The following is a 27551-nucleotide window of genomic DNA, read 5'->3' on the forward strand; positions in this document are numbered from 1 at the left end:
TCCATCCTGTTGTGAGTACCCTCAGGAACCATTTCTCCCCTATCTCACCCAACATCTATATCATATCTGCTGTGACCTCTGAGCCTGCTGCTTTCCTTGAATTCCTAGTTCTTCATTGATGGGCTGTTCCTCTCCTTTCAACATAGGCTGTGTCTGGGGCAGTGCAGCTTCTTTGGAGTTTTCTTCATTAAGTGGCTGCTGGGAGTACTCCTTCCATCTGCCATTGATGTCCTGTGGACTGTTCAGCAGGTTGTTGCAGACATCCCTTATGAAGGGTGTCTGACTCCCTTATCTTTCTTTCTTTGCTTCCAATCTGATACAGGTTCTTTCTGTCATCTATTGTACACTTCCCAGAAGCATTTAGAGTGCCTCTGATGCCTTGTTCTTTGTTAGTATCTCTTTGTTAGCCGACTAGTATTCCTTCCTAGCCTGGTCCATATTTTCTGTCTCCCAATTTTTCCTTCTTTCTTTTGATGACTTCTGCATTCTACCCCCAACTTTCCTTATGGACATTATTTCCATACCTGGCTCAGCCACATATCTGTTATATAGTCTTTACAAAAGCTATTTTGAAGCACTGTCATTCTTCTTCAACTCCATCTATTTCCTGAGGTGCTAGAGTTCTGAGTAATTGCTTGAACTGTTGTACTCTCACCAGTCAACTTCCATGTCTTTAACCTGGTCTCTGTTAACCTTAGAGCCTTCTCTGACCACTGCTTGAAATAAGAATAAAAGAAACCATTCTAGACTGCTGTCTGCTAAATGACTTGATGGTGACCAACACATGGTTCAGCAAGAGGAACAGTCACAAGAATGGCCAACATGCACTCAGGTAGACTTCATCCTAGTAATGAAAGGACAGTGGGATAGAATCATTGATTACAAAGTAATCTTCAGTGAAACAGTTTGCCCACAGCATAAATCACTGGCTGCCACAAGGAGCTGAAAGCAGTGGTCAGAGAAGGCTCTAAGCTCAACAGAGACCAGGCTAAAGACATGGAAGTTGATTGGAGAGAAAGCACAACAGCAGCGCAGTATGAAACAGATGATATTTCTTTAACAAGTGCATGCTGAAAAACAGACTTAAATTTAATCAAATCAATAAATGCAGCTCAGAACTTTTTAACAGCGCTGACATTGTTACAGTGAGTGCAAAAAATAAAAAATAAAAAATAAATACTTGTGTCAGATATCAACTTTGTAGGTCCAGAGAGATGGTTTTAGAAGCAATCCAAGGTCTTGCAGTCACATATGTCCAAGCCAGGCACAGGGAACTCTGAATAAATGGGCACAGTCTCACAAAAATGTAAGGTTTTTATACCAGCAGGGTGAACAGCTTTTACATGGTTAAGTCCTCAGGCCAATCAGATAAACACACAAGAAGCTTTCCACCAGCAGTTCCCAACTCTGATGAGTTGAATCAGCCCTCTGCCCCCATCAGAGTGCAGAATAAAAACTCTTAATGTAAAAAAAGGGTTTGGGGCTCAAGTGCAGTAGCAAATGGTTTACAACAAAAGTTAGAACTCCTGCAGTATCATGAATCCTTGGAAATAAATTCACAAACCCTGAGAAATGTTCTCAGATTAGGAAAATGTGTGCAAATGTAGAAGAATGTCTACAAACTAAGAAAAAATTAACAAAACTTAGAAATATTTTGGCAAACTCAGAAGAACTTTGGCAAAGTCAGAACAGCTTTTGCAGTATCAGAGGAGGTTAAGAAATATCAGAATACAGTTAAAATGACCTAAAAGCATTACAGCATGGTGTTTCTTTAACACATGAAGGCTGAAAAACAGTGATAAGTTCAAACAAATCAATAAATGCAGCACAGAACTGCTAAATAGCACTGAGATAGTTAGACTAAGTACAAAAATACTTATATCAGTGTTATAGGTCCAGAAATGGTTATAGAAGCAATCCAAGGTCTTGTAGACACAGGTGTCCAAGCCAAGCACAGGGAAGCTCTAAATAAATGATGAAATCCCTCACTGTCTTTTGAAGCCTCTACCTCAACACAATTCTCACATCATTTCTAGTCTGTCCTCCTACTGAGTAGTAGACTCTGGATCCAAAGCCAAGTGATTTTGCTACAAAGTGATTTCATCTTGTCTCCTGGATACATAACATGTCTATCCTCCTCCTTGCCTTTATGTAATTAAATTCTTAGCTCCATTCTGTTAGTGCATCTACACTGAGTGCAACAGTTCTTAGTTCATATTTGGCAGGTTCATTGGTGTTTCGCTCAACAGAGCTATCTCATATAAGTCATATTCAGCAACTGGACACCAGTCAGCCAGCAGCTTTTTGATCTACAGTTGCTGGGCTTTATGAGGGACACACTGGCCAATAGGGGCACATACCCCCCTCCCACCATTTCCATGGGTCCCTGTCATAGGTCAGAGTAGGCTGGGTCCTAAACCCACTTATTACTGGCAAATGTCCATGGCCATTTGGCAACATTAATCAACATGACTAAATAACCCAGAACTATATTTTACACCATCGAGTGGCTAGCCCTGCCACGACTAGAAGAAAAATTCTGGGCTGAGCCTGTAATTGTTCATTGTTTGATCAGTGTTCTACCCTAGTAAGTATAATTAAACAAATAAATAACTAAGATCACAGAATGGGGACACAGATGGGTAAGGTTGAAAGGGGAGGCTTAATGGCTGGCAGGAACAAAGGCAGAAATCAAATAGAAAAAAAAGTAACTTACTTTGATATGGAAATGTTACATGCAATATACTTAATATTTTTCATAATTCATAGCAAGCAATACATATATTCAGTGTTCTATATCCAATATTTGCAATTTTGATACATCTAATTCCATCAATATAGCTTTTACTTGCCACACCAATAATCTGTGACTTGCCTGATATGACTTCTTCTTCTTCTTCTTCTTTCGGCTTTTCCCGGTTAGGGGTCGTCACAGTGGATCATCTGTCCACTCATGATTGGCAGTGGAGTTTTACGGTGTCTAGTTGCCAGCCCGGCACCGAGCCTTCCACAGAAGGCACACACATGCACACACTCACACCTAGGGCCAATTTAGAGTGTCAAATCCACCGACTGCATGTCTTTGGGATGTGGGAGGAAACCGGAACACCTGGAGGAAACCTACGCGACCACAGGGAGGACATGCAGACTCCACACAGAAAGCACCCTAGCCGAGAATCGAACCGGAGAACCTCTTGCTGTGAGGTGACAATGCTAACCGCTGCACCACCATGGCTGCCCATATGACAATATTATATAATTTATGAAATATGGTACAGATTTTCAATACTGGACAAACAAATGCTATTTTGATAGTGTCTTTCAGTGCAGCTTAATGCAGATGATGCATTTATAATCCTCCAGTCATGACCTCCCTAATGTTGCCCATTAGTAACATCCATCATGCTCTAGCATTGAAGTATGACAGGCATTAGCATACTATTTTTTCACAAGGTGTACTAGCTCCACTAGAGCACATCCTATAGAGACACTCTTTTTTTTGGTTTGACTCATCCTTTACCAACTATTCTGGTGCATAATACATACTGCTGTATCTCCATTGTCAGGAAGGCTAAAGAAAAGACTAAGGCCCTCTGAACAAGGTTAATATTACAGGGGAAACATACAGCACCAAAATAGAGGCACATACATTTTTAGAAAATGCTTAAATGTGGACAGTGGCATAGGTACCAAATCATTTAAGTTTAAGCACATATGTATTTGGGTAATATGATATCACATCATTGCTCTCGAAGTAACATTAACAAATAGACATTAAAATGACAGGGCATCAGATGTGGTCATTGGACACCACAACAATCTGTAAGCCAAATGACATTCCAGGTTATTAGAGGTCTTAATTGCTTAACTGAAGATAGAGTTTTCATAAATAAAGCACAGACCTTGTTCAAGTGCACTGAAAATTTCATTTTGTCCCCTCCACCCCATATGCTATGTTATCTCTTCCTTCTCAAGGTGCCATGTCTGTCTCATGCATGTATCAGTACAAACCTAGTTAGTAATACTTGGTATAAGTACTATGGACTGACTAGTCACTTCATTGTTTCTCCATTTTGTGGAAAGTTGCGAGTGAGTGGTAGGAATGAACTACCGTTGCAGGGCTAGCCACCCAGTGGTGTAAACCTTGGCTCGAGATGATTGTCACTGCTGAAGTGACACCCCGATCTCATGTGCAAAATGGGAAAAGGGGATGAAGATGGATGGATGGATGTATTCTTATTTGGTGCCCTCAATAACTTCCCATGAAATATTTTCATAGATTCTTTATGTCTCTCTCTTTCTATAAGTGTCACTTGTTTTAAAGAGGTTTAGCCCTACTGAGGTTAATACAATTTCACATGACTCTAGTTTCTGCTATTTGTGCAACCACTAGGCATATTTCTCTTATTATCTAGATGACAAGCTCCATCTTCTTTTCTTAGACAGTACTAATTATTCTACATTGCTCTGTGGTAAAAAAGGTTAAAGTACACAGTAACATTTGCAAACTATATCAACTACTTCACTACAAATTTGAGCACAGTAATTCAAGAAATATTAGAAAAATGGCACAGAATGTCTACTATTCAAACTCAACAATTCCAGACAGAAATGTCAATCAGCCACCACATATGAATAAACAGTACGGAAACTCAAAATTAAAACAACATCAACAAAATGCAAACTTTACTACTTATCTAAAAAGCATGACTTCTGATATTCAAGATCATATGTCCAATGCATTTTAGTTCTTAATAGTGTTTAATTTTTACAAATTTAATATGAAAACACATATTTTATACACAAAGCTACATAGCCCTACTTGGTAACAGTTTTAAATTCCAAGACTTGTAAATTCAAGTCCCAGAAAAGCTAAACTGCATTTAAGAAATGGTGAATTGTATACAATGTGATCATTGTGTGTCAGTGTATTCCCTTTTCTCTGAAAAGTAGTGATCACAGAGTTAGAGTATCTACTCAGTATGAGTGTGGGAGTGCACAGGGGCTTGCCTCCACCCAAAATAAATAAATAAATAAATAAATATGTAATAACCTTAGAACAAAACAATGACTGTCAATAGTTGTTGTTCTACTTTATTTTTTATTTATTTATTTGCTTCATAATTCTGAGAATCACAATTATATGTCTCAGAATTAGAGAAGGGAGCTCTGCTTGTTAAAAGTTTCAAATTCAGAGACTTATAAATCCAAGTCCCAGAACTACAGGATTGCGTGTGTAAAACTGGGGACTTATATATAATAAGTGTGATATCTCTGGGCATCACAGAGAATTCCCTTTTCTCTGAGGTATGGCAGTCTCGCAGTGATATATGTCTATATGGATCCCCTGTACAATGCCAACATTCCAGAATGCCGACAACCATATGGCCAGCACCATATGACTGACATTCGGAATGCCAACATTGTAAGAAATCCACAAAAAAAGGAGAATAAAATTTCCTTTAAACTGCTAGCAGGGGGGCTATGCCCCCTGCACCCCCCATGAGGGGCTCTGCCCCTCCACACCCCCCGTAACTTTAATATACCAACTCAGAGACTGCACTACGGTGCAGGAATGGAAATATTTCCATTCCGCACTATAGTGAGATGCCAGTTCCGCATTGTTGGCATTCCGAATGTCGATCATATGGTGTCGGCCATATGGTTGTCGGCATTCTGGAATGTCGGCAAACTGAATGGGACCCATCTATATCTATATCTATAGCTATATGTATTGAGTTCTATAGCTATATTGATCTGTCTATTCATCTATCTATAGGTATTGAGATATCTCTATATCTCTTTCTTTATATACCGAACGGGCTACTACTGATGTTTAGTGCAGTAGTTACAGACCTTAGGGTTAGGGCGCGGGTCATGGTAAGGGGATCCCCTTACCATGACCCATGCCCTAACCCTAAGGTCCGTGACTACCACATCACAGTGGAGAATAGCCTGTCCTCCACTGTGGTGCGGTAGTCACGGACCTTAGGGTTAGGGCACGGGTCATGATAAGGGGATAGCTAGTAGGACTATCTCCTTACCATGACCCGTGCCCTAACCCTAAGGTCCATAACTACCGCACCACAGTGGAGGACATAGCACGTTTTCCTGCTGTCCTCCACTGTGGTGTGATCTGTTCATAGAAGCTGAGTTTGCAAAAGTGCACTTTCGAATAAGTGCACTTTTGCGTAACTGAGCGGTGTACTGCTCTTTTTTGAATACATGGCATTCAATGAAAAGCAGTAGACCCATATATATGTATATATATATATATATATATATATATATATATATATATATATATATAGGTCTACTTTGTTTAATTGAAATTGCACTTACCTAAATCTCACTAACACGAGATGACTTCATGAAACACTGAATACCCAGAAACAACGAATCACCGATATTTTTTACAGGGAAGCTAACTACTTGGCCACCAGGACACACACAAAAGAAAAATAACAGAAGCAAATTAAACCCATGCAAGTGGGAGTCTTCACCCCCACACCCCCCTAACTAATAATACCAACTCCTAGGTCGCACTACACTGGGGAAAGGGCAAAGTTCACCCTTGTGGCCAAGTCGTTAGTTTCCCTGTAAACATATTGGTGATTCATTGCTTTGGGTTATTCAGTGTTCAATGAAGTTGTCTTGTGTTTTTGAGATTTGGGTAAGTGTAATTTTGATTAAGCAAGGTAGACCCATATACACATATATAGTGGGGTTGTAGACAATGCAGCTATACTTACCCTGTTCCAAAATCAACTTTACAGGAGAGCAGTAATTGTTAATATTAATTATCCTCCTTCTTTCTCTTACTTCTATGACTTACAATTATTCAGGTTCCTGTATGACAATACATGGTTCCATGTTTGTAGTTTTATTAAAAAAAAGAACACTATAAACTATTCTGCAATATTTTGTAATACTAATTATAATATACTGCATATCGCATTTCACTGAGGTCTTTTACATTATATATACATATTAAGCAATAAAATTATGTTGTACTTTTGGCTTCCTAAATGCTAATCATCATACTGAAGCTGACATTTATTGTGGTGTCTATTCAATGTACTGACAGTTGGAATACTGAGACACAAGTGAGTATGAAAATTACGTGAGTACAAAAATAAATTTGTAAACACATATGTACAACATGTAATGGTACAGACTTAGCAGAAAAAACACATTGAAATAATTTTATTGACTAGATTCACATGTTGGTACAGATCTGAAATGCTGGCTTTGTGTTTGAAAGGTCATGTCTTTAACCACTACATCAACAAGTAGCACAGTGAAACCTTTATCAACTATCTATCTCAATTTATTTCCATATACAGTATTATAGGATTACCAGGCAACTGAGCCTTGATGTAATTTCTACCTTGCCTTACACCCTTAGGCCTTGCCTCTTATTTCGAAGATGGTCAGGCTCATCATACCAGTTGTGAAATAGTTAACACACTAATTGTTGACCATCTCCTTTTTAAATGCAGACAGTGTGCCACATTCTTACCTTGGAGAAGGAGTTTGCTCCAGAGAATATGGTTGGTGCTACATGACAAATACATCCCCTCACTTAGTTTGCTGTTTATTTGAAGTAGTATATTTAGATCACTAGCCTGGTGTTGGGTGGATTGTCTGATTTATTTCTGAGATATAAGAGATCATGGAGAGGCAGATCACTTATACCTTATAAACAAGGTATTGATCTCCCCTAATAAGTCTATAAGAAACTGGATAAAGTTTTAAAGCCTCCCATATATCTTTGTAGCTTAGCCCTTCTGACCCCTGATCTCTTTAGTTACAAACCTCTGGCTCTGAGGTCTTTTCAAATGTTTGACATGCTTAGCAAAGGTACATACCAAAGAGGGTATTGTACTCAATGATGATGAATCGTATTTAAACTGAGTGCAGGGAGGTGAGGACTTCTTTTAATCTGGAAGAAATCTTTTCTGCTATGAGCTGTGCAAGATAAAACAATTTCCTAACCACTCTTGCAATGTGATGTTCAGATGTCAGACATATGTCCTTCCATATGGCCCGGTCTCTCATAACCTTTTCATTTTTAAATGATATGTTATCTGTGCTATAGGCTGGAGCTAACAAAAGCTACAATGCTGCACCTTTTGTCATTGAACTTGAGCTATTTTTAGTACCCCAGCTATTGACAAGTGTAAGCTTGTGCTGGTGTGCATGTATGTCAGGGAAAGACTCAACAATGATTCCTAGCTTACAGTCGTCTGTTATTTTTGTTAATGAAAGATCCTCATTTGATTAGTAGAGATCTGAGGAGCAGATGCCAAATGACAAAGGTCAAAACTCAGATCCCAGATGAACATCACTGGTCACCCTCATGATTGCATAGGGTACACCTCCTAATCATACTATGTGGGTCTTGTCTCTAAGGCAGTTAGCTATCTTCTAAACACATAAGGCTCAAACTCTAGCCCTTCAGCTTGCTTATTATTTTTATATTTATAAGTGGTATGGTATCATATATGTTGGCAAGGTCAAGTTATGCTGTTTGGACAGCTTTTCTACAGTCCACAGCTTGAGTAATTCTCTCAAAGAAGTTTATCAGATTCATTAGGCAGGATTTACCACTGACAAAGGCCAATTGCTGTGTGTCGAGTCTGATAACATTTTTCATATCACCATTTGTTAAGTCAGTTATGATACGTTCCATGGCTTTGTATATAAGACTTGTCAGACTGCTGGGTTTGTAATTCCCTGGGTCTGTTGTGGGGCCAACCTTATGGATTGGCATTACAACAACAGCTGCATGCCACTCTTATCAGACAAAGCCAGTTCATAGGCTCAGGTTGAAAAGTTTAAGGACGAGGTCTGCCAATACATCCTTAGTGCTATTAATTAAACAGCCAGGTATGCCAAAAGATATGCAGTAGGTCATGATCAAGCCATTACATAAACATATCATTGCTAATGTACAGGATGTAGTAGGCACATATTGACTTTATTATAAAATCATAAGTATACTAAATTATAGTAGATTAAATGAATATCTCTTACATTTTATAACAGTGCAGATACAAGTGCTAGAGTGAGAGCAGATGTTCATCATTAGATCACTGCTGCAGTAGTCTAAGCTATATGGGTTATATCCTGCCCAGGATATAACAGCCAACCAGATTCAAAAGTCAAAGGGTACCTTACAAGTGTTCAGAACATTGGAAGCTCAAGCAGAGCAAGGAGAAACACAGCTGTCTGTCTGCCAGGGCCCTTCAGAACTTCTCTGCTCCACTGGCAGGCTTTTGAGGACTGATGTTCAACAAGTGTTTTTCCATTGCTGGGCAAATAATTTCCCTTCTGGGGGAAGTAAAAGTTCCACATCTATTTTTTATTATTAAAACAGTACTTTTTATTTTATTTTATTTTATTTTGCTTTTGTTTATCAGGTCTTCCCAAATGGGTTTTGACAAAAAATCATTTTCAATCGTTGCCTGGTGAGAAGAGCTCCAACATATTGCAAACATGTTTAAATAGACATTCACTAATATATATATATGAACAGACATTAAGTAATATTCCTTAATAGTTATGCATTCATTTGCAAATTAGATTACAATAAAATGAAATAAAAGCAACTCTTACAGTATAAAAGGTGTTTATGCATTAGCAGATATTGAACATTGAGCATTTGAAGAGGTTTATTACTGGACTTGCTAAATAGATAAAAGATCATGTTATTAGTGCTTAGAAATTCAAAGCAATGGAGGTGAGGGAAGGAACATGGTAGGACAGAAAATATTAATATTGTCATTAAGAGGTGGGGTATAAAAAGAGCAAGAGCCAGATCCAGCACTAGGCAAACTAGGCAGTTGCCTAGGGCCCATTGGCAGGGGGGGGCACTGGCCTGGGGGGTGCCACAACATTCAATTTTGAATAAAAAAATAATTTTTTTTAGCAATGTTCTTCTTTAAGATTGCAGTCTGCATATTGACACACACACATCTGTGTGGTCAATGCACACATATTTGTTGCTTCTGTTTCTTTTCCACATGCATGAAATTTAAAGTTGTTTGGGTATGAGTTCTTTTTTTTTCTTCAGAAGAGACAGATGTTCATTCCAGGGACAGCAGTAAGGTGTGTGTGTGTGTGTGTGTGTGTGTGTGTGTGTGTGTGTGTGTGTGTGTGTGTGTGTGTGTGTGTGTGTGTGTGTGTGTGGTATGTGTAAAATGCCTTAGTTAAAGATGGCAAGTTAGTTAATTTACTAGCTCAGGCTCAAACCCTGCACCTTGGTTACATAAAACAACAGTATGAATTCTCTACACAAACTACTAGACTACTCAATTCATACCTCTCAACTGTCCAGATTTATGCCTCATATTTTTGGTCTGTTGCTCATAAAACTTGTAGTCTGTTGGCAAATTATTAAGGACTGAAGTCACTAAATAATGACAGACATTTATATTTCAGACTTTATATCCATCATAAAATGCATACTGATGCAAAACATGTTATTCTGGCAATGCTCTACATTTATAAGATCAGTAATTAAAAGGTCTTCCTGATTTTGAGCCTCTGTCTCCTCATTATCTTAGGCTTTCTCTAGATTTCATATGCTAAGAAGCTGACAGGTATATTAAGACTTTCAGTACATGTTTCAAGAAATTGAGTTTCAGTGCATTTTTTAAGGAATTTTGAGTTTCAAGAGAAGAGAAATTTACTGCTGCTCATGCTAAGTCTATTTTCAATGTGCAACTGTTTTTCTTTAGAAAATGGCCAGTAGTATTTGTGCTATGCAATCTAAAAGAAGCATTAGTAGTGCAGCAGGTAATATATTTGCTTTTGGTGTAGAAGGCTGTGGGTTCTATTCCCACACGACATAGATGGATTGTTGATCGTGCAATGCAATTTTATGGGAGTAATGAGATTCTGCACTCTTGAGTGTGTCCTTCTTTGGATGAGATAACTTGTAACTATGAACTTGTTGTCAGTTTGCCAGCCATTCCCTATTGCAATATTATAAGCTTACCATTTTTTTGAATGTGACATAGGCAATTTATTTCTTAAGGTCAGCAGCAGTGGATTTGTAGATGAATCTCTTCATTAGTTACAAATCTCTTTAATGTGGAATTATTCAGATAACTTTTCAGTACTTCTGCAGAGATTGTTTATATTGACTGATATTGTTGGATTGTAATGAGGTTTGTGAGGCCTTTTATGGCTGAAGTGTTTTGGAATAGATAGTTTTAACATTACTGGTTCATACATTTCGTTTCATTGCTTACTGAAAATAATATTCAAGACTACAAATTTAAAACACACTCTAACATGTGTTGCTATATTATAAAAGGAATGCAATTTAATACAGTCAGGAAGGTGAGTAACAGAACACATGCATGTATGCATGGTGCTAATAATGTGTGCAAGGGATCTGTGGTTTGAAAATAACACAACAGTAAACTTAATCCACCACTGGCCAGATGCATTTTCTTTGAATGTGGGTTTCAATGCTGTTTCAAGGGCAGAGAAGTTTACTGCTCATGCAAAGTCTGTTTTCATTCTGAGACTGCATTGTTTTGTTTAGCAAATAGCTATCAGTGTTTGTGCTTTAAAATTTGAAATAAAAGTTTTAAACTAAATCCAAATATCTATAATCATCATAGAAGTAAAGAAGCAAATAGTATGCACACTGACAGGTTTGCACAGTGTTTATGATAATTTAAGAGAAACAGCTGAGTAATGGGACACTGGCCCTTCATAGGGCCCCATGTGACCATGGTCCAGCTCTGGGTATAAAGCAGATTCATAGATAATGATATATGTAGCTATCATAAGGTTTATATAGAGGTAGGGGTGACCAATGTCACAAAACTATGTATATAGTTGGAGATGCTAGTAAAACTATTCAAGGAATGAAGAAGACTGGTTAAGCATAGAATTCAGAATAAAGAAAAATGGTTTGAGGATATGGCAAGCAGAAGGTAATTGTGACATTTATCCTGGAGATATATAGGAGTAGATCCATTGAGTTGACATGTAACGTTTCAGTTGTGTTTTAAATGAATTTGCATTCTGAATGGATTTCACTGGTAGTGGGATGTGGTTCCACAGTTTAACATTGCTATTTTTATATAGAGAGAGACACCTAATGCATTAGATCATTTGGTTTTAGTTATTTTCCTGTACAGAGTAAACATTTTATTGGGTGAATAGTGCTGTATTATATTATTAAGGGCTGGGCAATTTTCTAACTTTTAGATAAGTCTGTGTATTGTAGTTAGCTGAAAAAGATATAAGTGACATGATAGTTTTGAAATCATATCTAGAATTAATCATTTTTTTTTTAGTGGGAACAAAATGACCTTCCAGTTCCTTTGAAAAATATTATGATTTATTACAAGCAGAATTTCCTTAGCCTATTGTCATTCATTCTGTTTTTACAGCTTTGAAAGATGTTTTTATTACAGTCTGCACCATGCCTTTTAGACAGTCAGCATTCCCTAAAAAGGCAAATAGACTGTATAAGGTTGCTCAGTCTTACAAATACTTATTTTCGAATTCCAGATCTAATCCTGTTGTGATTTCCTTGCTAAATCCTTTTGCTGTTAAACATTTAGTAAATGATATCCTTAACCCTCTGACAAGGATAGAAAAGCTTTTGATAGATTTGGAAAAATATTGTATTCATTTGCCTATCTAATTGCTAGAATTCTTAATTGTCAAGCTCACACTAACGTTTTTGCTTGATTCTTTTGGAAATATGAGGAACGTTGCTGCCACTTTTCCTTCATCTGAAACTAAATCTCTAAATGCACTAACTGCATGCGAGCGCACGCACGCGTGTGTGTGTGTGTGTGTGTGTGTGTGTGTGTGTGTGTGTGTGCACTTTCAGTTCATTGAGAATTATCAGCATATGGGGATAGAATAGCAAGCATCAAAACACATGCAGTTACCTGATAGCCTGAAGGAGGACTGCTTACACTGCTCAGATGAGGCTCATCAGTACTTCTGATGCTAGACTGCTTGCTTTGTCCAAGCTGCAAAAAACAATTAACTATTATTATTATCAGCTTTTGCAGAGAGAATGCCATTCATTAAACAAATTGTTTAGTTTACATGTAGCAAATTAGGTGGCACATTTGGTTAACTGTATGAAGGAACAAAAGAGATCAGGTTAAGCACAGTAGAACCCAGAACAACTTTAGAAAAATGAAATAATTTGCTCCCACAATGAAAAAAAGTAGTTTGCTAAATTACTTTCTCACTGTATGGGCATGCACACACTTTAAACAGTGTGAGTAGCCTATACCTCTCATAAAAACACACACAATGCAGTTACTTAAAACTGATACTTATCAACCAAAATTAAACTACCCCAAATCAAAATTGTCTGGATTAAAACATTCAACAGATTTCTTTTACAGAATGATACCTTTTACTAAATTAGAAAATCATATAATGATGTATTACTTCATTAAACATTGTTCATTAATAACAATGTCTGCTAAAGAATCAATTATGTATATGTGCCATTTCTACCATAAGTCATGGAACTGCACAACCCTGACCATCAGAAATATCAGAAAACAATGCCTGAAATCATAGAAGGGCAAAAAAAATTAACTTAAAAGTGTTATTTTTTTATTTTTATTTTTTTGCAGGTAGTCAAGTCCCCAGCACCCATGTGGAGACCAAACCCTCCATACCACCCAAAACTATACTAACTCCATGGTTGCACCACCTCAGAGAAGGTAGTGATCTCCGGAAAGAAGGGTAGGGAATCATTGCCAGTGCATACTTAGAAATTGCACCAGCAAAGATTTCCTATGGAAAACAATGATTGGCATTATGTTCCTCAGTGTCTGTTTCTTGTGTCAAGTAGCACTTAAATAATTTTACCTCTGTCACCTGCAGAGAAGCTATGCAGCCCTACTTTTCTAATAACATGTTTTGAAAAACAGTGTGTAAATGAAACTACACAGTCACATAGCTAGAAAGCAACATTCCACTTTCAAATCACAAGTGTTCAAAAATGGCTTTTCAAATCCCATTACTTCCAAAGTCTGTATTGCCCAAATTGGAGGTAATGCAAACACGTATCTAATTTGTATGGAATGCAAACATTTTGTTGTTGTGGGAACTCCAGGATCTCATCTTATCTGTATCCATGTAACCACAGAGTTAGAATATTTATGTAACTATTAAGCTGGGTGCAGGTATTGACATGGTGTTTAAGTAAAAATCCATTGCAGATTTCATAAACATTAGAGCACAATCAGCCACCTTCAATACTTTGTGCACTGACAGCCATCACCATGGTATAGAGGGGGTTGGTCTTGATATACCTAAATTAGTCATGTTCAATTAGAGGTCCAGGCATTAGTTTAGCCCATCAAAGAGGAAATGGGAGTGAACACCTGGCATGGGCTTGCCCAGCCAGGGAAGGTGATGATGGTGGAGTTTCACCTCAAGACCTCTACCTGGAAAAAGAGCTGGGATTGCAGCTGCTAGAACTGTGACCACAGAGTTTGCAAGCCTAACAAAGAATGTGGATGCACTGTAGGTGAAAATTCTGAGCATGTAGAAGCATCTACATATGCTGGGCCAACAGAGCACACATTACATTATATTTTGTGGACAATGGTAGTGAGACTATTAGGAGCATAGAAAATTACCTGGCTCAGCCTGGATGATAGCCTGGATGATAGCCATGATCCCCGAATCGCACTTCTCTCTGTCTGTCTTCTAGGATACTAGCAGGAAAGAAGAATGACTGGGCCTATTAAGTGTAAAGGGCTTGCTGACAGCAGTTATTAACTTTATTGTCTATGTACTTGTATGTGGCTGGATAAGAAAGTTCCCCATGAACTATTCAATAATATGTTAAAAAGAATATACACACACACACACATATATATATATATATATATATATATATATATATATATATATATATATATATATATATATAAACTTTTGTAAGTACACTGCTATGCACATTCAGGACCATAACTGATGACAACTTCAAAAATTTAAACTATACGATTATACAATTAAGAAAAGAGCTCAGAGCTACCGACTAGTGAGTCCACTTCTGGAAGTCGTGTCAATCGTTCTCTATAATTTAACTGTAAATATAGTGCCTATAAAATATGTTCTCCAGTAATTTATTAAGAACAAAACTTATAAGAAATTCGGGTAATTGTAACAGAAGCTATTTCAAAGATGGCATAGTCAGTTAATAGTGACAATTTAGACTGCTTCCAATGTTCTGCAATTAAGAAACTTCTGAATAAGAAATAAAGGGCTAGTCCATGTGTTTCTTTTCACCTGCAGAATATTAGTGCCTTCCTAAAATATAATTACTTACTCGGACTTGTAAAGAAATTAACATATCATAACATATTAAGAAAATAAATTGCCTACAAATACTGAAGACTGCATTCAAATGCCTATGGAAAAATATAACAGTATTTATTTCTTTTATTAGGGGAGAACATTAGCAACCTTAGGAAAAAAAATCTTTGTGGTCTTCTGACTCAATTCTGAGATACTCAGCATATCAGATATGTGGTTTCATCTTTATAAGCTTTCTGAATATCCTGTACCAGCCAACTGCTTTGCCATGCAGATACTCTTCAAAATGTAATAGAATATATATTTAAGGCAAGTCTGTCAGAATCCTTTTTCTTCACTGTCACCCACAGTCCTGAAACAGAAGCATTAAACAACTTTGTGTACATAGGCAATCCTGCGATTTCCTTTTATGACCAGATAAAATATGCAGTCTGTAACTAGATTTCAGGAAATCTTCTTTACTGAAGATTTACATTAAAAGGAATCCTCCTAATAAGATATGTCAGAATACACTGGTTGCAGGTATTAAATGTACCCTTTTGTCTTCCTAATAAAATAACTTTCTTTGAATTAAACATTGTGTTATGCTATCCACAGTCTTGCAGTAGTTGATGTAGCATGTTAACTCATTGCTTATTTGATTACAGTTCTCCATGTGTATCTTATCTTACTTCAGTATCTTATGAAATGTTCAAAAGATAAAAAAAATGCAAAAACATGACTCTTAATAATTTATTCTGAGTTTCCCAAAACTGAGTTGTTTTATTTCAGTCATGTGAAGTAAATGACATGTTCCATTTAACTGCAAAAATATTTTTGTGAGCCGATGAATATCAAGCACTTTATAACTCATTAATAACAGTAGAAGGAGGCTACAACTGCCTCTTACTCCTCTTCTGAGAATTGAGAAGAATATTACTTAAACTGCAGAATCACTGCATCTGAAGTTGTCCCTCTAAGTACCACATCTGAATGACCCTACTTAAGAGATTATTATGTATTGACAAACATCCTTTAAAATCTTAAAAATAGAAGACATCTGTGAGTCTTGCTCATTACAAATAAATGCTGTTCCTGGAGACAATACTATTCAGATGTTTGAAGATGTTTGAAGATATTCTTACACAATGTCATTTATGCAAATGTCAGAATATGTCAGATGCCTTTGGCTACCTGTTTTCTGATCCATCTTGTCATTTACATTTTTGCAGCATTTGTGCCATCTTGAAAAATAATAGATATCAACATTTTAGCTGGGGTTTTGATTTTGAGCAAGGATCATGTCACCAAGTTCCTGCTTAAATTGATTGTTACTACATTTGATCCTTGTTGCCTGAAAAAGAACTTGTTTTCTGTCCAAAAGCAAGTGCTAGCAGTCTGAGTTAAATAAAAGTTTAGTATTTTATAGGGTCTTTAATTTATTTGGCATTCCCACAGTTTCATTTTACCGTACAGTTACAGTTAATTATTTTTAATTTCTGCCATCTCATCTCACTTAATACATTTCCTAGAATTAGTTGTAGCTCTCCTGCCAGTGGAGCAGACAACATCCTGTCCAGCCATATGGAGCTTCCCACTGGAATGAAAAAATCCTTTTCCATGTAAAATTTGTTAAAATGCCATTCCCATATGATTTTGATACAGTAGCCATTGCCTACAAAAATAAAACTTTTCAAAACTTTAAAATAGCTCGCTGATCATTAGAAAATAAATAAATATCATACGATTTTTCTGATTACCCTCTATTATTAGGTTGAAAAAGCAAAGATATATGCTTCAATTCAGTTTTATGAAAGCCTTACGCCAGATAGAAATGGCTGTGTTTCTGCTATAAGATACAATATGGCCATTTGCTAAACAGAGAAAATGACTCTCATAGCTGCAGTGACAAGGTTGCCATTTGAAGACTGATACATTGAGATGCTCATAAACTCCCATCACCGGTGATGAAAAGCATGGAGTCAGTTCTTGAAGGTTGTATCATCCGCAGTGCAAGGGACAATCTTTCTTCAAAAGAACATGATGTATATATGATAAAGCTGATATCTTAACAGTACGCAAGTCAGTAAAGATGATTTGGTGGTCTAGTGCCACTGGGCAGAGTGTCTGTTGGTTGTCACTAGTATGTCCTTGGCAAAGAGGTATGGTATCTAAAACGCAGTTTGCTTATTGCTGTCAGTGGTGAACCAGAACACTTTCCATGTACATAGATGAAAGTAGGACACACACTGAGTAATGCATATAGTAAATAGTGTCCCTGGCAGCCTTTTGATATTCCAGGATTTTTTAGTGTGGGTCTAGGGATAGCAATTATGAATGACTGAAAATCTGGACAAATCCACTGAGTTCATAATTGCCATTTCTTGTATATATAAGTTTGGGGAAGGTCTCTGTGTGGCTGTGGGTGGGGGTGTCCCTCACATATTCAGAGTGCATGGGAGCTTCCCCAACAAAACAACTTTAAATGAAAACAGTGATGTTCGACATTCACTGTTCTCCTGCATTTTTTTTCCTTTGTTTCTTGTCATTCCAGGGCTGACATTCAAGACTCTTGGAATTACTACTGGGAGTCTGTTGCCTTATATAGCCTGAGTAACTTGTAGACAGACTGTAAGTAGTACTTTTTTCACATAAATCATTAACGAGATTTAGAATATCAAATGGCTACCATGGACACTATTCAGTATATGTACTACTCTGTACGTGTCATGCTTTTATCTGTAGCCATGAAAGTTTATATTGTATGCCACTAAAAGCAACAAAAAGTAATGCCATAGAAAGCATACAAGGAAATATTCCATCACATACATTCCAGGCTGCTCTACATTGAATGCACCCCATTGCTGATTATATGACTGAACCATTGACTTAAAGAGCATATTAGCTGATAGCCATTATATGTAGAACAGGTTTCTGCCATAACATTAGTAATGTGTGCTAATTATTTATTTTGTAATTTAGCAAATGCTTCTATGTACTATCATAGTTGTGTTAATCGAATTATATACACTTTGGCTGATTTTTTATGTTGCTAATGGTCCAGAAACATGTCTGGCTGCCCTTTTTGAAGAAGACAGCAGTGCACAGGTTGTGATCTTTGATGGCAGAACATTTCATACTTGCAGAAGAAGTCACCATAATCAGGAAAATGGTTGTTTTGGAATAGTTACTAGGCTTCTCTGTTACATAAGGAAGAAAAAAAATGACATACAAAGCAACTTTCTTTTAATATCCTAACTACTCCCCTTGGTAGGAGAGTATGATTTTTTGAAGATTGAAATTGCAGCCTTCTGATGAAAAGATGTATTACATCATTGTCTCAGCTATGACTACAAGCTGTTCTCTTGCGGTCTGTTCACTATACTTATGCACAGCAAGTTTTGCCAAGAGTGAACAGAGATGGTGAAGACAAAGGTGACAGCATGGTCAGACATATTTTGCTCTGGAACAAGAAAAACTGCTTTATTTTTCTAAAAATGAAATTCCATTCTTATGAAGCTTGGAAATTATACCAGTGAGTTTTAAATGTAATTTCTGGTCATTACCATGACTTTGTTTATAATGTTCAGGTGCACTTGTATTCAATAAAGAAAGCTGCAAGTATTGTAAGCAGTAAATATGAGAACAAATTCAGGTTGTGTTGATTGAGCGGTATAACTAAAGATGCCAAATTCCATAAAAAAGCAGTGATTTTCAAATGTTCAGGCATTCCAGATTTGTTATTTAACAGTATTTTCCCAGAAAAATGGAAAACAGTGTTCCTTCTCAGAATCACCAGGAAAGGTAACCTCATGATTCAAAGCACTGAAACAAAATGAAGAAAACATAAACAATGTGCACACAAAATTGAAAGGAGGGGAAGTTCATTACAAATGAGGTCTGGTAACACACCAAGTTATCCTGGGACATCTTCAAAGGGGTTAGGCTGATATATTAATGGGAGGTAAGTGAGTTGGGGAGGTGAAAGAATTAAATGCAGGGAGGGATGATTGGGAGAAAATGAGATAAGGGTGGGTAGGGGCTTAAGGGGTTTAGACAAGTGTAGCTGGGTAAGTAGTCAAATTTTGGCATGAACTTGCTACAGTGCAGGTTTATGTCCATGAGGACCGGTTGGTACTAAGGGATCAGGTAGGCCTTGGATTAATAATGTGTCCAGGGAGGAAAGTGAGTAGGCTTAAGTTATTCCTTCTGCTTTCCTGGCTGGGTAGTATTAAAGCATGGGGGGTTTGAGTATTTTGGGTAGTGAAGTGGCCCTTGTCCTTCTGGGAGTGGGTGGGTAATGATGTTATAAGGAGCTTCATGATGGATTCCCTTGGCATGCTACATAACTTGTGATCCATAATAGCTATGGTCATTGGTATTCCACTATTGAACATGTATATTGACTCTGAAGCAGCAGTATATTAAGAGGATTCCCTTAATTTCCTCTGGGGTAAATATGTGTAGCAGGATGGCAGTATGTTCAGTTACGACACTTAAAAACAGCAGGGGTATGGCAGGTTCAGTGATATACAGGTAGCAAGGCTCCAATATTTGCAGTTATTACACTCCTAAGTTTTGTTACAGGAGTGTGAGCTGTTGGTTTATGGAGTGTCTTGACTGGAGTGCTTTTGTCCGTAATGCTGGCTGTTGCTGAGTTATATGATAGGATTCTGGGTCAGTGGGAGTTGGGGCACTGGGTTTAGTTGTATCATGACAGGTTTTCAGTGTCGGCTTCATGATGCAAGAGTTCGGATTTTGTTTATTTTCAGGCGGTGGTGGAATAACCATGCTGGCATTACGCTGTTGAGTTAGATGACGGCCTGGCTTTCATGGGCTGAGGTGGATTTCACAATAATTGATTGTGCACTATCCTGCACATGTTTATCAGTGATGGGCGAGCACGATTTCTGCTTCTGTTCCCTTTCCCCTCACATGCGGTCTGGGAAGGCAAAAAAAAAAGAAAAGGAATTGGTGAATTTTGTGACACTTCAGGTGCTTTCACGGGGTCATGACCGATTATGCTATGGCCGCATTTCCTCTGCTCCCTTTTGTGGAATCTGTAAGGGGCTTTGTCCCCATCCACCACCCCTTCCTGTTTTTGGCAGTTCCCATTCATCTCTGTTATGGCATAGATTTGCCTTCACTTGCTCTTCATAATAAAAATAAATAAATAAAATAAAAAGAGGGGAATGTGGGGTGTACTTGCGGGATGAATGATGGACCGACCTTCTGAAGAGATGTTTTCACGGACTAGTTGGTAGTCCGTGTGTAGGACATTCATTGTGCAGTCATGGTGTAGCGGTACTGGCTGTACGGAGGAGGATACAGCAGGACATATTGCTCAACCATCCAAAATGGCGGCAATAAATTCAGAGTTGACCCCTTTTAGTGTTTTGCGGTATGCTAAAGGCTTTATTTTAGGAAGGCAGGTATTTGCATACAGCAATGCTTATAGCCCCAGAGCTATCAGCTCTTTGAAATGTGACAGAAATGACATGCAGTATTAAAAGGGATGTACTTAGGAGATGTCAGTAGTGTGATTTCATTTATCTGTTTAAGGCTTTTGGACAGCAATGGTTTCTTGCATTTACTTGGAAGCTAGTTTTTTCTACACAAACGGTAGCAAAATAAACCATTTCTGAATTAGTTGCCTTATAAAATTTCATGGCAGTAAGGACAACACTTGTTAATAAGGTGCTGCATTTGGTTGATGCATGCAGCTGGCAAGTCAGGAGGGAAGTGCAGTTGGACATTTGCTCGTTGCAGGATTGGTGAGACGGGTATTTTGCAATTTATATCTGCGTAGATTTGCTTCCAGTTCATGTCTGTCAATTGTGTTTCACTGACTTTGGTGGAAGATGACTAGGTAACGGAGGTATATGGCGGCTCTCCCAGGAGTGTTTAGTGGGGGAGGGTTCCTGCTTTCTTTGTGGCTTTTTATTGCTGGCGCATTTTCACCTCGGTGGCAAGGGGCTTTTCGCAGGCTTGCTGATATGGTGTTAGCAGGTACACCATGTGCATGCATGGTGGATTTTCCTTTTTTTGTCAGTTGATGCCCTTCATCTTCAGGAACCTGGTGGAGGGTAGCCGTTTAAAAAAAAAAAAAAAAAAAAAAAAAAAAATTAAATTACTAATATTGTAACCCATAGCTCATGGTTGCAGTGGAGTTGGATAGACCGCCGTCCCTTCAGTCGGTTTACGGGGATTGGCAGGGGGATAGTGGGGATGCTTACAACAACTGTTCATGCCAGTTTGGTACTTACAAACATGCTTGTATTTACTTACATCTGCATTTATACTATGTATGCTGCCATCTCTTAGATTATAACTTGCCTTTTGTGTAGAAAGCATTATGGGGCGAACTAACATACTGTGTTTTTGTTTGCTAAATTGATTTTGGTCAGTGTTGAAGCTCATGGTATTTTAGTTTATGCACTGTAATTATGACTGTCAGTAAGGTAAGCATTTGTTTGCATCTATTGAGTATGTATTTACATGCAGTACAGAGCACTGTGCAGGGTTTAGGGATGGTTCCTAATTTTGGGCTGTTGCCCCCCCCCCCCGATTACTTACAGCTTTGTCTGGGTGAGGAAATGGAAGTTTGGTTTAGAGGCGGTGATGTACCTGTATGCCGACATACGCAATTTGTTGAAGGGCAGGCTTTCCATGGCTGACAAGTTCTCTGGGCTTCCTTAGAAGTAATCATTGATTTTGTTGCTTTTCCTACATGTGAGGTTGTCTGTCATTGAGGTAACTGCAAGTATTTCAGGCAATTACGGTGATCCTGCCAGGTTAAGAAAGGTGACCTTAATATGTTAAAAAAAAAAAAAAAAAAAGGGACACGGGGCTGCTTCACATGTCATTTTCAACCTGTCTCGGTAGATCCAACATAACTCTCAACTGTACAGATTTTTGCAGAACATCCAGATTTTGCCTCATTTTAGTGCATTCCTCCTAAAACATGTATTTTTATGGCAAATAGGGTTGAAGTCATTAAATAGTGACAATCGTATGAGTTTGAGACTCCACAGCCTTCAGAGATCCATGCTGATGCAAACCTATTATTCAGTCAACCTTCTAAGTTTCTAAGAGCAATATTTAAAATCTGTCCCTATTTGGAAGGCTGCCACTATAATGGGGAACAAAGGGGACCCTTACTTACGCATGTCAGAGGATTTATATCTGTCTTTCTCTTTGCAGATGGTGGTGTGGAGTTAGGCATCCGAATTGGAGCAGTGCTACAGAGGGAGTTCGCAGATGGTGGAAGCAGGTCATGGTGGATATCCTAGTCGATAAAGGTAAGGGGATTTTAATGGGAAGGGATTCTGTGGTGATAGAAGTCTGGTGTTCTCGCTAGGGGTATGATGAAGCTACAGGTAATTCACTTCATTTAGGGGACATTAAGGCATGTCACTTTTGCAGGGATTCAAGTGGGTGGGGAGGAGTCACAGCAAGCTTAGGATCATAAGAAGTTACTAGGCCTCTGGTTCTGGGCTGCTGTTACCCATCCACTCATCATGTTAGCATCTAGAGTGGACAATAGCATGCTGTGTTGCAGAGACTGGTCAGGCTCTGGGTTATAAGGTGTCCCCTTAGCAGTTGATAAGGTCATATATGACAGTTAAGCCTTTGGGACCCTGACAGGATTTGGACTTACTCATACTTTGGTCAGTGGAAGGAGTATGGTGGTGGGTTACCTGGATAACATTTAAGATTACCTACTTTGATTAGGGCAGTGCATTAACGGTTTTTCTTTTCTCTTACAGATCAATGAGGGATGAGCGTATATTGACCATTGTGTCCATAGCTGGAATGATGGGTAGTGCAGTTGTGAAAAACGTGAGAGTCACATCAGTTGATGACCTGAAGGTGATGCATGATGTTTGGCTGCAGTGGCAAGCAAAGATGACACAGGTGGATTACTGTTAAGTAGACAAAGGCTTTTTGAGGTCTATGAGTGGATTTCTAAGGTTGAATTCATTTTCTGGGGGACAGAGGGCATATTGAGAGGAAGCCTGAAATGGGAAATCCAAGGGATATGGTTTTTGGTGTGTGTGTGTGTGTGTGTGTGTATATTTGCTAGGCATCATACATTTAGTGGGGGACGTCTGAAGGAAAAGGGCTATTTTCAGGGTTAGCATGGCTGTGGTACGGTTGCTGGTTGCCAGGATGGGTTAACAGGGCCAGCCGCTGGTTGCAGGAATTTGGGGTAGCTTTATAATTGTCAGAAAAATATGTATTAATGTGTTTTTGCTTAATGCTAATTAGAAGCTAAATGAGTTAATACGTTTTTCATTCTATTTTATATGCACTGTTTTATATATAAATTGAGTTTCATATGAGACTGAAAAGATGCTTTTTGAAACTGCAGTGTGCTTTCTGAAACTTGCAAGATGCCCTCTGACCTAGTAATTGCTAGCACAGCAATATTCATGTTTATGCCTTTTGGAAATGTACTTGAGAAGCAGGTGCTTATCTGCTAGATCAGGAATGAATGAATGAACAATGCTATATTCTGTAAATGTAATGATTCTAAACAATCAGCTCTGTTCGAAGTATGAGAACATGGGCAGCTGCAGTAGCTTAGAGATAATGTAGACAAAGGATTATTAGAGAAATGAACTGCTAGCTTTGTGCTTGAATTAGCCATAGTACCTTGAATTGTAACATTGCATGTATCTAACCAGTGGTATTCAAGGCCACGTTGTTTTCCTTAGGAAGTTTCTCACAAAAATTGATAAATCAGCAGAAATTCATGAGACTAATTGCAATAAGTGATGATGAAAAGACTTGTAATTTGTTATGTCAGCTTGGTAGGCAATGTCTTATTAGAAAGTGTATAAAAAAGAAAGTATTTCCTGTTTCTAGTGAGACAAACTCTGTAATAGCACGTTTTTGTCTCCTTGCTGCAAGATTAAAGTGCCATTTTTAAAGTATATTTTTCTTTTGACAATAATTCAAGTAGATGGTGGGGGTTTTAGCTTGGTTAAGTGTGTTCAAGTCACCTGGGGGTAGAAGATGGGTGGACAGGGGTTTGCATATTGGGTTCAGGCTGTACACAGGGCAGAGCGGGTAGATGGATAGTGTTGGTCATGGAGTTTGGCACTTTGTTGACAGATTCGGTAGTTTTAACTTCCCTGCCCTATTTAGCAGTTAACAGCTTGGTTGAGAAACCTCATGAGATGGTTAAAGGATACCAGAATAGGCCTTTTGAAGCAATGAACTTGGTATTTTTGTCTGTGTATCAGTCTTATCATGCATATGGGTGGTAATATAAAAAAAAAAAATTTGCTAAGATATCTTAAGTCAGGGGGTTTGGCATTCAGTAATGCATGCATTTCATACAGTTGATGAAAGAGCTATGCTCTTAGTGGTGCATAATGTCATTAAGAAATGGACTTTGCAGGTGTAGAAGATTTACAGTTTTTCTTTTACAGATCACACTGAGGTTGCAGATGGGGACTTGCTGAGCTGACAGTTTTGGCGGTCTGAAGGAATTTGGACTCGACAGGTGAGGGAGGCTGCTGAGGAATGTATCGGCTGACGGAGCATTAGGAATGAGGTTATGGATTTTCAGCAGAGCAGCTGTAAAGGGGTTTGATTTGTTCATTGCTGTGGAATTATCAGGGTGAAGTTCACACTGTCTTGTTGATAGTTGGGGAGTTTTTTTTTTTTTCTTGAATGAATTTGGTGGGCAGATTACTATGGTAGCGTACCAAGTTAGGTTACTGTTGAAGGAGATATTAGGTAAGCTGAGGCATGTAAGATGATGGTTAGGATTACATGACTGTGGCAGGTTTAAGGGGTCAGTTATAGGAGAGGTTTTTGTAAAAGGGGTGTTGTCTTAGTCGGGATTAGCAGGTTGCATTGAATAAGTGGATCAAGATGGTGAGCTGGGTGGTGCTTTGTGTGAAGGAGGAATTGGTTTTGAGTAACAGTTTTACAGGAGGTAGGGTTGGATTATTTTAACACATTTGGAGGGTGAGGGCTCATCACTGACCTGGTGTGGCTGGGGCCAGTAGGCATTTCAGACTAGTAAAGGCCTTGTATGGTGGTGTAAGTAGCTTGTCTACATGGGCTACTTTATTTAGTTTCATTAGGGTGTGTTTCAGTGCTGGTATGACATGAGGTGGGTTTGGATTCTAAGGTACTTTACAGATGATGGTACACCGAATGATGTTTGGCTTGATTCTTCCCTTTATGGGAAGTACTAGGTTGAAGAATTTGAGTTGAAGGGAGGAGGAACAGCCTGGTCAGGCTGGTTGGCGGAGAAGAGGGACAGGCTTGCCATCTTTGGTTCCCTCTCCTGAGTGTGGAGGTTTATTCCAAGGATTTCTGGAAAGGAAATGAGCAGCTCGAGGAAGTTTGCTGAATAGGTAAGCAAATGGAGGTAAGGATGCTGCTTATTTGGTTGGTAATTCGATGAATGGTTTATGAAGTGAGATGGGACACTGCTTCATGAGTAAAGTAAGTAAACAAAGGTATGGACACTGCTTACTGGGCAGGATGAGCCAGTACGCTGTCCTGATTAACATTACAAGGATGTTTATGCTGTGTTTAGAATCAACTATACTACATCCAGTTGTAAATGAAATTGGTAATCAAAGCTATGGAAGTTTAATAAAGGTCATCAAATGTCATTCGGTGTGATGTGTTTATTGAAGGGGACCGGGACAAATGAGGTTTGGTAACAAACCAAGTTGTCCTGGGATAACTTCAAAGGGGTTAGGCTGATATATTAATGGGAGTTAAGTGGGTTGGGGAGGTGAAAGACTTAAATGGAGGGAGGAATGACTGGGAGGAAATGATATAAGGGTGGGGAGGGGCTTAAGGGGTTTAGACAAGTGTAGCTGGGTAAGTAGTCACATTTTGGCATGAACTTGCTACCCTCTCTCCCTCCTTTTTTGTTGGCAGTTTGGTGGGGATTTTGGTTATGTTATTAGTTGGGGTAGGCAGAGAAGAGGGACAGGCTTGCCCTCTTCTGTTCCCACTTCGGTGTGTGGAGGTTTATTCCAAGGATTTGTGGAAAGGAAATGAGCAGCTGGAGGAAGTTTGCTGAATAGGTAAGCAAACGGAGGTAAGGATACTGCTTATTTGGTTGATAATTTGATGAATGGTTTATGACGTGAGATGGGACACTGCTTCATAAGTAAAGTAAGCGATTAAAGGTATGGAAGCTGCTTACTGGGCAGGATGAGCAGGTACGCTGTCCTGATTAACATTACAAGGAGGTTTATAAGTAAAGTAAGCAAGCAAAGGTATGGACGCTGCTTACCTGGCAGGATGAGCAGGTACGCTGTCCTGATTAACATTACAATGATGTTTATGCTGTGTTTAGACTCAGCTATACTATGTCCAGTTGTAAATAAAATTGGTAATCAAAGTTATGGAAGTTTAATAAAGGTCGTCAAATGTCATTCAGTGTGATGTGTTTATTGAAGGGGACTGGGACTAATATCTATGTATTATATATGCATGTTACATAGATAAATCATATAGTTCCTAATGGAACTTACTATTGGTATGCAATTACCTTGTTCATCTCAGCATCTCCCTCAGATTCTTTTTTCTGATGCTGTAGCACCTTAGAAATTGAAATTTTCATTCTGAGAAGAAGAGACCCAAATGACTTTGGACTTGGAACTATATTGAAAGGCACTGGAAGAGTTCTGCCTTTTTCAAAATAGGAAAACCACAGTTTTGCTCTTGCAAATTTCCACTCTACATCAGCATCATCCTAAAGAAAACAGAAATGTATAAGTCAGAAGACAAAAATCATAATACCATTGTTACATATTAAATATTTCCATTTGATTTCAAGTGACAAAGGTTTGTTTTAATCATTGTCATCAGTACTGTTGATTTCAATCTCTGGAAATATATCTATGTCTATATCTATATCTACATCTACATCTGTAGCTACATCTGTATCTACATCTACATCTACATCTGTATCTACATCTACATGAGTGTTTCTGTTTCTGTTTCTCTCTTTCTCTTTCTATTATCTCTCTCTCTTTATATATATATATATATATATATATATATATATATATATATATACATGTATATATGAGTCCTTCTAAGTTTGATGAACAATACTTTGGTCAACAGATGTTTAATTGACAAAATTTATTTAGCAGACATGTGAGATCAACAATCCCAAGGTTGGGGAATATACCCTTTTCCTGGGAGTTATGCTCTAAGTTTTGCATGCGCCAAGATTATTTTTTGGC

The 27551-nt window shown here is 38.2% G+C and overlaps 1 protein-coding gene across 1 annotated transcript in view; it reads right to left on the minus strand.

Moving 5' to 3' along the window:
• TRPC6 (transient receptor potential cation channel subfamily C member 6) overlaps window positions 1–27551 on the minus strand; it is a 1017840-nt gene that overhangs the window by 40085 nt on the left and 950204 nt on the right. Inside the window, exons 9-10 of the mRNA XM_044072711.1 lie at window positions 26849–27052; window positions 12930–13013 (exon numbers count right to left, since the gene is read on the minus strand). Of these exons, the coding sequence (XP_043928646.1) occupies window positions 12930–13013; window positions 26849–27052 (288 nt within the window). The remainder of the gene's footprint in view (window positions 1–12929; window positions 13014–26848; window positions 27053–27551) is intronic.

Source organism: Protopterus annectens, chromosome 5.part0 (assembly GCF_019279795.1).
Source record: "Protopterus annectens isolate FY-2018-M chromosome 5.part0, PAN1.0, whole genome shotgun sequence".
NCBI lineage: Eukaryota > Metazoa > Chordata > Ceratodontiformes > Protopteridae > Protopterus > Protopterus annectens.